Source organism: Suncus etruscus, chromosome 1 (genome assembly GCF_024139225.1).
Source record: "Suncus etruscus isolate mSunEtr1 chromosome 1, mSunEtr1.pri.cur, whole genome shotgun sequence".
NCBI lineage: Eukaryota > Metazoa > Chordata > Mammalia > Eulipotyphla > Soricidae > Suncus > Suncus etruscus.
Window position 1 is genome coordinate 42,427,689 of NC_064848.1, and position 14,622 is coordinate 42,442,310.

Consider the following 14,622-nt stretch of genomic DNA (forward strand, 5'->3'; position numbering starts at 1 on the left):
AAGGTGTAAACTAGACCTTGAAGTCATCCTTAGCACATTTGCTCTTTAAATGAAAGATTTGAAAATAAATATTCATATTAGACCTTTATCATATATGTGATTTGTGATTTTTTTCCCCTCATTCTCTGCGTTGCCTTTTTACTTTTGGTGCTTTTAATGTTATGTCTAAAATATACATAACTTTTTTTTCTTACAAGAATTTAGGCTGTTGGTTCGTTTTGAATCCTATTTTGCTTATTATTTTCTTTTTTGCTTGTTTGTTTGTTTTTTGAGCCACACCTAGCAGTGCTCAGGGTCTTCTCCTGGCTCAAGAGGTTCATGGGATCAAACCCAGCTAATGCCCATGCAAAGCAAGTATCATACCCACTTTACTATCACTTTAGTCCTTTAAATCTTGTTTTCTGTTTTCTATGGGATCTGATTTAATGTTCTAGTGTGGTTAATTTGTACCTGTATATTCAGTTGATATACATTGATTGATCTTAATATCTAGTCAAAACCCAGCAGCCTTTAGATATATGGGCTTCTGTTCAGGATTTTTGTCTCCCAGTTCTTTTTTTCCCCTGTGTTTGAATTGGCCATGCTTAGGGACCTTTGTGGTGCAGGGGGTGAACTTGGGGGCTCCTGCATGCAAAGCTTGTACTCCCCTATCCTTTGACCCATTTGCTGGTCATCCTGTTTTATCACATGAAAATCTTTGTGTTTGTCTTTTTGCCAGTTCCATACTATTTTGCTTACTTATAGCTTTCTATAAAGTTTTGAAACCAGTAAAAGGTTTTTTTTTTTTAAATTTTTTTTGATCATATTGGCTTACATATCTTTCACAGTAGTATTTTAGGTACATATTAACATTGAATAAGGTGAATACCCATCACCAAATTTGTTCTCCCCCCCATCCCCATTCCCTTCCTGCAACCCCTATCCCCCACCATCACCCCCCCGGGCTGCTAGAGTAAGTGGTCCCCTCTTTGTCTAGCTTACTATTAGTGATCATATATCTGTTTGTTTGAAGGAAAGAAAAGCAATAGAATGGGGTAAAAAAAAAATCAAATAAGCTGAAAATGGGCGGAGTCCTTCTAGAGGCTTTCAACCTTAGTTTGAGAGAGGACAGGAAAAAGGTAGTTGAAATACTGCAACAATACAGAAAGAAATATCATATTAAATATACAGTGAGCACTACAGCAATAAAGACAAGCACCCCACGGTGCTGAAATCAAACCATGCTGGAGTGCAAAAAGAAAGAGAAAGACGAAATAAAATAAAATAAAATTGGAAATCAGTAAAAAGTTTTAAAGTCACAAAGTCTATCAGCTTTGGGGCTTCTTTTTCAATACTGTCATGATAATTTTTTCATTTTTTGTTTTCTGGCCACACCAAGAGTGCAAAAGGGCTACTCCTAGTTCTGTGATCAGGAATCCCTCTGTGAGCTTGCGGGATCAAAGAGGATACAGGATATCAAACCTGGGTCAGCCTCATGCAAGGCAAATACCTTATCCTCTACTTTCTCTGGCCCTTGTCATGACAACTTATTGAGAAGTCTTTTAGTCAAGAAGATTCTTTGACTTTAATCCTGCACTTCTGTCATACTTAGGAGGATAAAAATGATTTTTCTTATAATAGCTAATTTTATGTGAAATGTATTTTTGAGAAATATGAAAGTGAATACAAAGAGAATATTTTCTTTGATTTGATCTTAATATTTCAACACTATAGGTAGAAATTTATTGGCTTGGACTCCGGCCTTTCCATTTGTTCTTTCTGTTTAGGTGTGTATGACTTAATTTATTTAATGATCTTTTGTTGTCAGGGTATAATTTTGTAAGTTGAAATAAATGATGATAACAGCACTTTACTTCTTCATTAATCTTAATGCCTTTGCTTTCATTACTATTGTAAAAATTTTTTCAGTATGGAAATTTTTAATCATACATAAAAGTAAATAGAATACACAAATGAATCCATATGGCTATCATAGCTTCAAATATGTTCTGATGGTCAATATTAATCTATGAATAACACCCCCTCTCCTTTTACAATCCTCAGAGTCTTTATTTTACACAATTTAAAAATCACATAATTTTATTCCTGAATACTTTCGTGGTTTGTGTTTTGAGGGGCTCCCAAGCAGTGCTCAGGGACACAGTATACTGTGATACTCAGCTTGGCTGTGTCGATCCAATGAGCCAGTACTTGTGCTATTATTGCAGTACTTGGGCTCAGTGGTACTGATTGCCACCACCAGGGCCACCCTAGTAATGTGTGGTGGTCACCAAAACTGTACACATCACTTCTCAGTGGTGGGTGTGTCATGATCTGGAGATGGATATGGGCCTAGCACATACAAGGCATAGTTTCCAGCCCTTTGAAATATCTCCCCAGCCCCACTATATAGTTTTTGATTTCTGGGCTATACCTGGTGAGTGTTCAATTACTCCAGACTCTTGCATTTGCACTTGGCAGGGCTCAGGGGACCATATGCAATGCTGGGGGATCAAGCTAGGGTCAGCGTGTGCAAATGCCTTACTCACTCTACTATCACTCTGGCTCCCAGAGTATGTAATTTATTTAATTTTTGGTTTTTGGGACAACTCAGAAGTACTCAGGGCTTACTCTTGGCTCTGTGCTCAGGGATCATTTCTAGCAGGGCTGTGGGGGGCCACGTGGGATTTTGGCATCAAATTTAGTTGGTTACATGTGAAGCAAGCATCCTACCTTTTGTACTTTTTTCTCCATTCCCTTCTCTGGATATTGATTTTAAGGTTAAAAATGGCTGTCTTGGGGCCGGGAAGGTGGAGCTAGAGGTTAAGGTGTCTGCTTTGCAAGCGCTAGCGTAGAATGGACCGTGTTTCTATCCCATATGGTACCCCCAAGCCAGGGGCGATTTCTGAGCGCATAGCCAGGAGTAACCCCAGAGCGTCAAACGGGTTTGCCCAAAAACCAAAAAAACAAAAACAAAAACAAACCCGAAAACAAAACAAAACAAAAAAATGGCTGCCTTGTAAACCCAAGCTCATGAGTTCCATTCCCAATGCTGTTCCCATGCACTAAATGTGATTTCCTGTGCTATTTGGGATGCCTGTGCTGTAGCAGAATGTGTGATCTCAAGTGCACAGCTAAGTAAATGTGAGCACAGCAACTAAAATTGTGCTGTGTGATCCCCTGGCATAAGCTTTTTAACTGAAGTGTGTGACTGCTGGTGAGCACTGCAGCTGAGTGTGTGTACAAACAACACAGTGAAGCTTGTGTACTCCCCTCATTGTAACAACAGCAAAGGGAAGTGAAGTTGAAAAGATTTTAAAAATACTAATGATCCTGTTTAAAATGAATCATTTCTTAATATCATAATTTCTAGTTTTTCCAAATTTCATAGTCTTAGAGTCAATGATGACTATTTCCTGGTTTCATCTTTTAATGAAATGCTTGTTATTCTGACTTTCTCAAAGTCAAAACTTTGGAATTTAAATTCCTCACACTATCATATTTGGACTCATTTATTTATTTATTCATTTATTTATTTATTTATTTTGGTTTGTTTTGGGGCCCATCTGGTGGTGCTTAGGAGTTACTTTTGGCTCTGTTGTCAGAAATTACTCTTGGCAGTGCTTGGGGAACCATAGGCGATATTGGGGGTTGAACCCTAGTTGTCCATGTCAAGGCAAATGCTGTACCTGCTGTGCTATTGCTCTGGCCTCTCATTTTATCTGATTATAATAGGGTGTTAAGAAATACTCTCAACAGATTGATAAATATAAATGAAACAAATAAGTATAAGAACATAGTGTATTTCAAGTTACAGAGAGATAAATTCCTCAAGTAAAATTTCTTTTTGACTATGAAGACCATCAGTGGTGATCAGTATCTAAAAAGGGCTCTAGAGAAGAGATATTTGTGGATATGCTTTGCATTAAATTGTTTTTATTTGTTTTAGGGTTACACTTCCCAGCACTTGGAAGTTGCACTTAATGGCACTACAGAGATCAAACTGAGGATTCCCATTTGCAAAAGTTCCAGTGTTGAACTGTCTCCCTAACCCTTTTGTTCTATAATTGATATTATGGGAATATGCTTTATGCAAAGAAAAGTATGATTATTCCTTAGTTATTCACAGACTACTTGATTAAAAGTGTAATTTTTGCCCTTCTTATCATCTGTGCCTTAAAATAAAAAAGAAACTATAAAAAAAGGAATATTCAGATTAGTCAGGTTGAACACTTAAAATAATCTTAGACTTAAACCAAATGATTGGGGAAATCTGCTTAGTTCTTGTCCATTTTCACTGGAGAAGGACATGTTATAATAATGCCTTTTTTCATTACTATTAAACTGTATTTGTCATATTGGACTTTTAGACTTAGCTTTCCTTGACTGCCGTTATCCTAGATATATGTATCAGGATGTTCTCTTAGCCTACTTGCTCTTCTTCCAAGAGATTTTTGGCAATTAACTTTCTTTGGGACAAGGAATCCAGGACTTCCCAACACTGCATTTTAAATGGCATAATAAATACTTTTTTTGCAGGGCAGTATCACACTTGGCATTGGCATTACTCAGGGATTATTCCTGACTCTTTGCTTAAGAATCAGGGGCCGGGCCTGGAGAGATAGCACAGCGGCGTTTGCCTTGCAAGCAGCCGATCCAGGACCTAAGGTGGTTGGTTCGAATCCTGGTGTCCCATATGGTCCCCCATGCCTGCCAGGAGCTATTTCTGAGCAGACAGCCAGGAGTAACCCCTGAGCACCGCCGGGTGTGACCCAACCACCCCCCCCCCCAAAAAAAAAGAATCAGGGGCCGACGAGGTGGCGCTAGAGGTAAGGTGTCTGCCTTGCAAGCACTAGCCAAGGAAGGACTGCGGTTCGATTCCCCCCCCCCCCCCCGCGTCCCATATGGTCCCCCCAAGCCAGGGGCAATTTCTGAGCGCTTAGCCAGGAGTAACCCCTGAGCATCAAACGAGTGTGGCCAAAAAAAAAAAAAAAAAAAAAAAAAAAAAAAGGAATCAATCCTGTGGACTTTTGAGGAAAATATGTGGTGCCAGTGATTGAATTTTATTGGCTGCATGCAAGAGAGTAAGTGCCTTCCCTGCTATACTGTCTTTTTGGCCACCCAAAGTAAATTTCTTGACTTATGCTTGCGGTGATAGGTTGATCCTTGCCTGAAAAATGGATAAAATATATTTCTCCATAATGAAAATTTCTTTATGAAGACACTGTTAAGAGAATAAAAGGCAAGCTATAGATTGGAAGTAAATATTTGCACATCACTTAAGCAACATATGACTTGTCTCTACATTATATAATGACCTCTCAAATTTCAATTATGAGGAATAGATAACACATTTATAAAGTGAGAAAGAGATTTGAACAGATGTTTCACTGAAAAAGATATACAGATGGTAAATAAGTACATGAAATGATGTTCATTGTTATTAGTGTTTAGGGATATGCAAATCAAAGTGGAAGTGAGATACTATTACCTGCTTATTTGAGTGTCTAAAAAGATACTACCCAACCAAAACCAAAATCACCCAAAATGATGACATTGTATGTTGATGAGGATTGAGAAAATTAGAATCATTTGGAAAACCTTTTGACAGTTTAATGAAACATTGCATATCATATCCCTTTACATCATCAATTCATTCCATTTTCACTATTTGCTCTAGTAAATTATGAAATAAATATGTATCCATTCAACAGCTTGCACAGATGCTTGTTGCTATTTTTATTATTATTGTCCAAACTGGAAACAATTCAAATGCTCATCAGAAGTAGACAGAGAAACACCTGTGGAGTATCAGCGCAGTGAATACTATTTAATAATAAAAAGAATAAACTGTTGGTATAGATGGCAACCAGGATAAATCTCTAAATAACCATGCTTCCTTACCTACTATTTTTGGCTTTTAGCTTTTTGTGAACTCTCAGATATTGGGTCAGATATTTCAGTTTCTTTCTCTTTCTCTCTTTCTCTCTCTTTCTTTCTTCTCTCTCTCTTCTTTCTTTCTTTTCTTTCTTTCTTTCTTTCTTTCTTTCTTTCTTTCTTTTCTTCTTCTTTCTTTCTTTCTTTCTTTCTTTCTTTCTTTCTTTCTTTCTTTCTTTCTTCTTTCTTTCTTTCTTTCTTTCTTTCTTTCTTTCTCTTCTTTCTCTCTCTCTCTTTCTTTCTCTCTCTCTCTCTTCTTCTTTCTTTCTCTCTCTCTCTTTCTCTCTTTCTTTCTTTCTTTCTTTCTTTCTTTCTTTCTTTCTTTCTTTCTTTCTTTCTTTCTTTCTTCTTTCTTTCTTTCTTTCTTTTCTTTCTTTCTTTCTTTCTTTCTTTCTTTCTTTCTTTCTTTCTTTCCTTCCTTCCTTCCTTCCTTCCTTCCTTCCTTCCTTCCTTCCTTCCTTCCTTCCTTCCTTCCTTCCTTCCTTCCTTCCTTCCTTCCTTCCTTCCTTCCTTCCTTCCTTCCTTCCTTCCTTCCTTCCTTTTCCTTCCTTCCTTAGAAGTTACAATAAGACTTATTTATTTTATTTAAGTAAAATTCCAGATAGCCAGATAGGTAATACAGGATTAAGACACTTGTCTTGCATGCAATTGACTGCATGCAACTACAATGAACTTTGCTTTTTCTGTTTAGGTGTGTATGACTTAATTCATTTAACTACTAGGATTGATCACTGAACACAAAACCTGGAGTAAAGCCTGAGTACTGCTGGGTGTGGTCTATCCTTCCACCAAATAAAAATAAGAAAGATTTAGAATGATAAATGGCAGATTGGTGTTTACTTGGGGATAGATGAATGATGAAGAGGGTTGTATAAAAGGATTGCCAAATTATTTGAATAAATTATAAATACTACAATTATTTTCCTGTCTTGCTTATGGCAGTGATTCTGTGCATACATATGTACATGATTTTTGGGGGACTATTTCTGCAAAGTTAAAAAAACAAAGCTGGGACTGAAGCTTTGGGATAGTACAATGTGTAGGGCACTTGATCTGCATGCAGCCAATTTGGATTCTAACCCTGGCATTCCATATGTTCTCAAGTACTGCCAAGAGAGATTTCTGAGTGTGGACCCAGGAGTAACTCCTGAGCATTGCCCAGGTTATCCCCAAAGAAAAACAAAAAAAATCCAAAACAAAATAAACAAGACATTAGTAATTCAAGATATTAATTATAATTCTGGAATTAATTTTCTTATATGTACTATGCATAAATACTAATGTTTACAATTTAAATTTCAATTTGTTTTCAGGTAACTACTCTAAGAATGAGGAAATTAGAAGAAAATATTGAAGCAGAAAGAGCAGCACATTTGGAATCAAAATTTAATTCTGAAATTATTCAGGTATGATTTTATGAGAAGAAAGCAGGGTATACAGAAGAAAATGTTTTCTAGATTTATAATTATTTTGTAAGCATTAAATTTAGATAAAATAGTGAAGATCAAGTTTAGAAGACCAAATTTGAAATTTTTCAAAATTTGATCTGCACATTTATTTTACATTTTTTTTTTTTTTGTGGTTTTTGGGTCACACCCGGCAGTGCTCAGGGGTTACTCCTGGCTCCATGCTCAGAAATTGCTCCTGGCAGGCACGGGGGACCATATGGGACGCTGGGATTCGAACCGATGACCTCTTGCATGAAAGGCAAACGCCTTACCTCCATGCTATCTCTCCAGCCCCTTATTTTACATTTTTACTTTAATGTAAAAACTAACTTTTCAGATGCTGGAGTAGAGTGGGTAGAGTGCTTGCCTTGAAAGTTGCTGACCCAGGTAGTGCTTGCCTTGAAAGTTGCTGACCCAGGTTTGATCCCTCGCATCCTATATGGTCCCTATGTATTGCAAGAAATAATTCCTGAGTATAGAGCCAGGTGTTAAGCCTGAGCCAACTGGGCAAGACCCCAACCCCCAAAACTCCTTCAAAATCTGTTTTAGCAATTCTAATATTTATATTATTAGAGGTTATAACTATGATTATTATCTGTTCATATTAGTTTATGAAACATTTTAATATTTTTCTAGTTGCTCTCCAATCCTCAGATTATTTTGATGCAATTGCAGATGTCATATAATTGCATCTATAAATAATTTGGTCAAATATTATTTCATAATAAAACATCACTTTTCAGAAGTTTCTAGGAATAAAAAGATCTTTTACCTTTCCTAGGCTTATAATGATGTTCATGTAATGATCTAGCTTATAAGAGGAATTCCTTTTGTTTTAAAAAATGAAGTGAAAAAAAGAAAAAAAAGAAAAAAAGACAAAAAAATGAAGTGTCATGTGCTGGAATGATAGTGCAGTGGTTAGGATGCTGACCTTGATGAGACTTTTCATAGTTTGATTTCGGCACCCTATAAGGACCCCTGAACCCAGCCATAAATGATACTTGAGCACAGAGTCAGGAGTACACCCCTAGCACAGCTGGTTTTGGCTCAGCAACCAAAACAAACACAAATAAGATAAAACAAATGGTCATGGTTTTATTTTCTTTTTTTAAACCATAGAAGAAAGAAAAAAATTAGATGAACAATAATATGCTTTTGGGAAATTATTGACTTGAGAGTGATTGCAGCATTTCTTTCCTTGCTTTATTTCTATATCATTTTGTAGTTACGAATTCGAGATCTTGAAGGAGCATTGCAGGTAGAAAAGGCCAGTCAAGCAGAAGCTGTTGCTGATTTGGAAATGATCAAGAATGAATTCAAAGAAGTTGAAAATGCATATGAGCGAGAAAAGCTTAATGCACAAGAGAGCTTTACAAAACTAAATTTGTGAGTATTTTACTGTGTAAAATCCTTTAAGCTTAAATATGAAGAGTTTATCAAACCAATGTTAGTGTGAATGTGTCGTATCTTATATATTGCTTCCGTTAATGTCAAAGGTATATTGGGTATAAAGGACTTTGTAAAACATAACTGTTCTTCTGTATATAGGTAAATGTGTGAATGCTCTTTTGGATTTTGAAATATGCTTATTCCAAGCAGTCTCAGAAATGTAATTCTTATCCTAGAAAGTTAGCACATTAATGTATTTCAGATTATATTTGCTGATATTAGGTAGTATTTTTAGAGGTTCTGATTTCTTGTTTTGTTTGCTCTCTTGTAAAGTAGCTTTTTGTGAAGTTATATACCATATTATGGTGACCAGAGTGATAATACAGTGGTAGAGCTCTTGACTTGTATGTAGCTGACCTGAGTTTGATCCCTGGTACCTCAGATGGTTCTCTCAAACCCTGCCAGGGTGATCTATCCCCTGAACACAGAAATAGAAGTAAATCTTGAGCACCATCAGATATAACCTCAAACCCAAAATACCCAGGCCAAAATAAAAAATCAATAAACAAAACCAACAAATCAAGAAACAAAATAGTTCAGCTTACTTGTCATTCATTTCTAATATCAACAAGCTGACTTTTCTAATGTCATTGATTTATGATCTTTTGTGTTTGGTTCACACCCCCCAAACTTGTTCAGAGTGTAATCCAAGCCTGGAAAATAGGCAAACATCTAAAAATGGTTTGTTGATTTTTCTTTATGAAACATGATAAAATAATATATGTTTCTAGATGATATAGACATCTTGTAGATTCTCTTTGTTTTCACTGCTCTGAAATTTCATGATGATAGACCTGGCATGGATTGTTTTTATTTTTCTTTTTTTAAATATATTTTATTTTATTTAAACACCTTGATTACATATATGATTGTATTTGGGTTTCAGTCATGTAAAGAACACCACCCATCACCAGTGCAACGTTCCCATCACCAATGTCCCAAATCTCCCTCCTCCCCACCCAACCCCCGCCTGTACTCTAGACAGGCTTTCCATTTTTCTCATACATTCTCATTATTAGGACAATTCAGAATGTAGTTATTTCTCTAACTAAACTCATCACTCTTTGTGGTGAGCTTCATGAGGTGAGCTGGAACTTCCAGCTCTTTTCTCTTTTGTGTCTGAAAATTATTATTGCAAGAATGTCTTTCATTTTTCTTAAAACCCATAGATGAGTGAGACCATTCTGTGTCTTTCTCTCTCTCTGACTTATTTCACTCAGCATAATAGATTTCATGTACATCCATATATAGGAAAATTTCATGACTTCATCTCTCCTGACAGCTGCATAATATTCCATTGTGTATATGTACCACAGTTTCTTTAGCCATTAGTCTGTTGAAGGGCATCTTGGTTGTTTCTAGAGTCTTGCTATGGTAAATAGTGCTGTGATGAATATAGGTGTAAGAAAGGGATTTATGTGTTTCTAGAGTATATTCCTAGGAGTGGTAGAGCTGGATCGTATGGAAGGTTGATTTCCAGTTTTTGGAAGAATCTTCATATTGCTTTCCATAAAGGTTGAACTAGGTGGCATTTCCACCAGCAGTGGATAAGAGTTCCTTTCTCTCCACATCCCCACCAACACTGTTTGTTTTCATTTTTTGTGATGTGTGCCAATCTCAGTGGTCCCAATCTCTGTGTAGTTGTTTTGATTTGCATCTCCCTTATGATTAGTGATGTGGAGCATTTTTTCCATGTGTCTTTTGGCCATTTGTATTTATTCTTTGTCAAAGTGTCTGTCCATTTCTTCTCCTCATTTTTTGATGGGATTAGATGTTTTTTTCTTGTAAAGTTCTGTCAGTGCCTTGTATATTTTGAAGATTAGCCCCTTATCTGATGGGTATTGGGTGAATAGTTTCTCCCACTCAGTGGATGACTCTTGTATCCTGGGCGCTATTTCCTTTGAGGTGCAGAAGCTTCTCAGCTTAATATATTCCCATCTGTTAATCTCTGCTTTCACTTGCTTGGAAAATGCAGTTTCCTCCTTGAATATGACTGTAGTCTCAATGTCCTAGAGTGTTTTGCCTATGTGTTGTTCTATATATCTTATGGTTTTGGGTCTGATATCGAGGTCTTTAATCCATTTAGATTTTACCTTCGTACATGATGTTAACTGGGGGTCTAAGTTCAATTTTTTGCAAGTGGCTAGCCAGTTATGCCAACACCACTTGTTGAAGAGGCTTTCTTTGCTCTATTTAGTATTTCTTGCTCCTTTATCAAAAATTAGGTGATTGTATGTCTGGGGAACATACTCTGAGTATTCAAGCCTATTCCACTGATCTGAGGGCCTGTTTTTATTCCAATACCATGCTGTTTTGATAACTATTGCTTTGTAGTAAAGTTTAAAGTTGGGGAAAGTAATTCCTCCCATATTCTTTTTCCCGATGATTGCTTTAGCTATTCTAGGGTGTTTATTAATGGATTGTTTTTCATCTATGCTGGATATTCACTAAGATTTCAGAGATAAGCTAATTTAATTTTTAGGAAGTTTTGAATTATTATTTACTTATACCTCAAATTTTACTTTTTCTGGACTATTATATTTATTTATATATCTATATAATCCAGATTCCTATATTGATTTTTAAACTGTTTTTGTTGCATAGGTTTTTTGTTTTGAGGTTTATAGAAATTGGCTATATATTTATTTTAAATATTATGTTTATTTATTTTTTTATTTTTATTTTTTTGCTTTTTGGGCCACACCCGGCAGTGCTCAGGGGTTACTCCTGGCTGTCTGCTCAGAAATAGCTCCTGGCAGGCACGGGGGACCATATGGGACACCAGGATTCAAACCAACCACCTTTGGTCCTGGATCGGCTGCTTGCAAGGCAAACGCCGCTGTGCTATCTCTCCGGGCCCAATATTATGTTTATTTTAAACTCTTTCATATGTGTTTATTTTAAATGTTATTTGATTTACTGTTTTGTTTTTTTGGGCTACATTTAGCTGTGCTTAGGTCTCTGGCTCTGTTTTCATTCCTGGCAGAGCTCAGGCAACCATATTGAGTGCTGACCCACTGAACACAGATTAGCTGGGTGCAAGGCAAGCACCCTACTCACTATATTATTTCACTATTCCTTAAGTTTTCTTTTTTGTAACTTGAAAATTTTTATTATGATACTATGGTTTATAATAGTGTCACATAAGTTCGTATTTTCATAAATATAGTTGTTTCAGGCAAACAATGATACAACAACAATTCCACTACTAATATGACCTTCTGTCCATTAATATCCATAGTTTTTCTCTCAATTCCTAAACCTGCCCCCTTAGCAAGCAAATAACAATTTTACTTCATATTGCTTGCTACAACAAAATGGCAATGGAATTTTTATAAAATGCATCACTAATAGACAATTTATGATTGATTGTTATATTTCATAATGGTGTTCATAAAGTTATTGATGATTAACTGAGCTGTTTGATGCTGCTTGAACTTTTTTTTATTTTGGGGCTACACTCAGCAGTTCTGAGGACTTAATCCTGACTGTGCTTAGGAATTATTCCTGGTGGTGCTTATTAGGACCAAATGGGGAGCCAGGGAGCAAATTGGGTCTGTCGCATGCAAGGCAAAAATGCTCTATCCACTGTCCTATTGCTCTGACCCTTCTCTGAGCTTTCTGTACTATTGTTTTCATTCATTGAGCTTGGTGGATGTCAATGCAGTTTTCTCATAAGTTTTTGTGCTTAGACTGGGCTGTAAGTACTATGAATTTGGGGAAGATGTCACATGGCCATGTATGTGACCAAGCACATCAGGAGCTGTGAAACTGGATGTTTTAAATGGTGGAGGGATGTTTAAAATGGCTGTGTAAGCAACAACTTGCTTTCAGGGCAGGTTTCCCTGCCTTGCCACCTAAAGTTGAGATAAAACCAGATGATGCTCTGTGACACCCTGACTTCGAAATAGGATCTGTGCAAAAACCAAGATCTCTAATTATAGAAGCCTGACTGCAACAACCGTGATTGAGAATTGAGGAGAACTTTTCCTAGAATCGTGAAGAAAGACTTTGGTGTTAGACAACTTAGTATGCCTGGTGTCTATAGTTGGTGTTATGACAGGATGCTTCATGGGTAGGGTCTTTTGTTTTTAGGCCAAAGGTTTTTCTTTTCTATTTTCCCCAAAATTTTTCTGTGCCTATGCAAAAAACCTGTTACCCTCCTTTTTTATCTTTTAGATAGGGACTCCTGCCTTTTTAAATTGAATTTTGGGACACAAATTACTTTGTTTTACCTCATATCTTTGAATTTTTTTTATAAGATTAAGAAGGGAAAAAAAAAGGAAGGGGTCAGAGGTCAAGTGATTTCAGGTGCATTGATAGAGAAAAATAAAGAACAGAACTAAATATCCAAGCAAATGTCAACAACAATAGAATCAAGAGACTCAAACTATTACAGTCTAATCTTAAAACAGGTCTATTATGGGACCTGAGAGATAACACAATGGTAGAGCATTTGCCTTGCATGCGGCTTACAGAGGAGATATTTGTTCTCTTTCTGGCATCCCATATGGTCCCCTGAGCCTGCCAAGGGCGATTTCTGAACATAGATTCAGGAGTAACTCCAGAGTGCCACTTTTGGTGTGACCAAAAACCAAGGGGAAAAAAACAAAAACAAAAAGCAAAACAAACAACAACAAAAAACGGGCCTGCTATACTGGCAGGCCAGGGGGCCAAGGATGGTGGTATAGGATGCACTCTTGGGAACATTGGTGGAGGGAGGTCAAAACTGGTGGTGGAAATGGCCTTGATTCGCTGTTTACTTGAAATCCAACTATGAAGGACTTTGCAAATTTCAATGGTTAAAAAAATTACTGCTTAAGTGGGTATGGTGGCTGTTGGGCCTACCTGAGGATTGAAGAATTTAGTCACTCCCATTCCAAAATGGCCTGAGTTTTCAGCTCAGTGGGTCAATCTTCCTGGACATTTTGGCAATTTGGCTTTTTGGTGGCTTGGCTTGTTCCCTAAATTTTTTTTTTTGGGGGGGGAGGCTATATCTGCGGGTGTTTAGGAGTTTCTACTGGCTCTCTACTAGGAATCACTTCCTTCAGTGCTTAAGGAATTAAGTGGGGTGCCAGGGATCGAACCTGGATCAGTGTGCTGAAGAATGCTCTGCCAGCTGTACATATCTCCAGTCCTTGTTCTCTAAATTTTATTTGCTTTACTTTAGAATATCTCTGATAAAAGGAAAATATTAAATAGAATTGAAATTGTATATCTTTTATCATAGTACAAAAATATTGACTATTCAAAGTAGGATAATGTCCCATGCAAAAATTAGTATTTTGATTATACTCTGAATGTAGTATGAATTTGGTTATACCAAATCACTCTATATCCTACATTACTGCTTAAAGAGCATTAAAATAGATTTACAGCATTCATTGGAGGCAATCTCAAAATAAAAACAATGATATCACTTTAATGAAAATTATCCTTTTGGTGATTTATCTGTAGTAATTTTTTTTTTGGTTTTTCGGGCCACACCCGTTTGAAGCTCAGGGGTTACTCCTGGCTGAGCGCTCAGAAATTGCTGCTGGCTTGGGGGGACCATATGGGACAAAGGGGAACGAACCACGATCCTTCCTTGGGATCGAACCATGGTCCTTACTTGGCTAGTGCTGGCAAGGTAGACACCTTACCTCTAGCGCCACCTCGCCGGCCCCATCTGTAGTGATTTTTAAACCCAATTACTTCCGAGTTGACTTCCCTCTAATGTCCATAAAAGATTCTGAATACTCTTTAATGACAGGCTGAGCAAAAAAAAAAAAATAATGACTTATTTTTTGGAGGGGAAATATGTGCAGGA

At 36.8% G+C, this 14,622-nt stretch overlaps 1 protein-coding gene across 2 annotated transcripts in view; it reads left to right on the forward strand.

Annotated features, from left to right (window-relative positions):
* Positions 1-14,622, forward strand: part of CCDC171 (coiled-coil domain containing 171) — a 335,855-nt gene that overhangs the window by 72,978 nt on the left and 248,255 nt on the right. For both annotated transcript variants that reach the window (XM_049769310.1, XM_049769319.1), the window contains exons 7-8: positions 7,230-7,322; positions 8,590-8,750. In XM_049769310.1, coding sequence (XP_049625267.1) covers positions 7,230-7,322; positions 8,590-8,750 — 254 coding nt within the window. The remainder of the gene's footprint in view (positions 1-7,229; positions 7,323-8,589; positions 8,751-14,622) is intronic.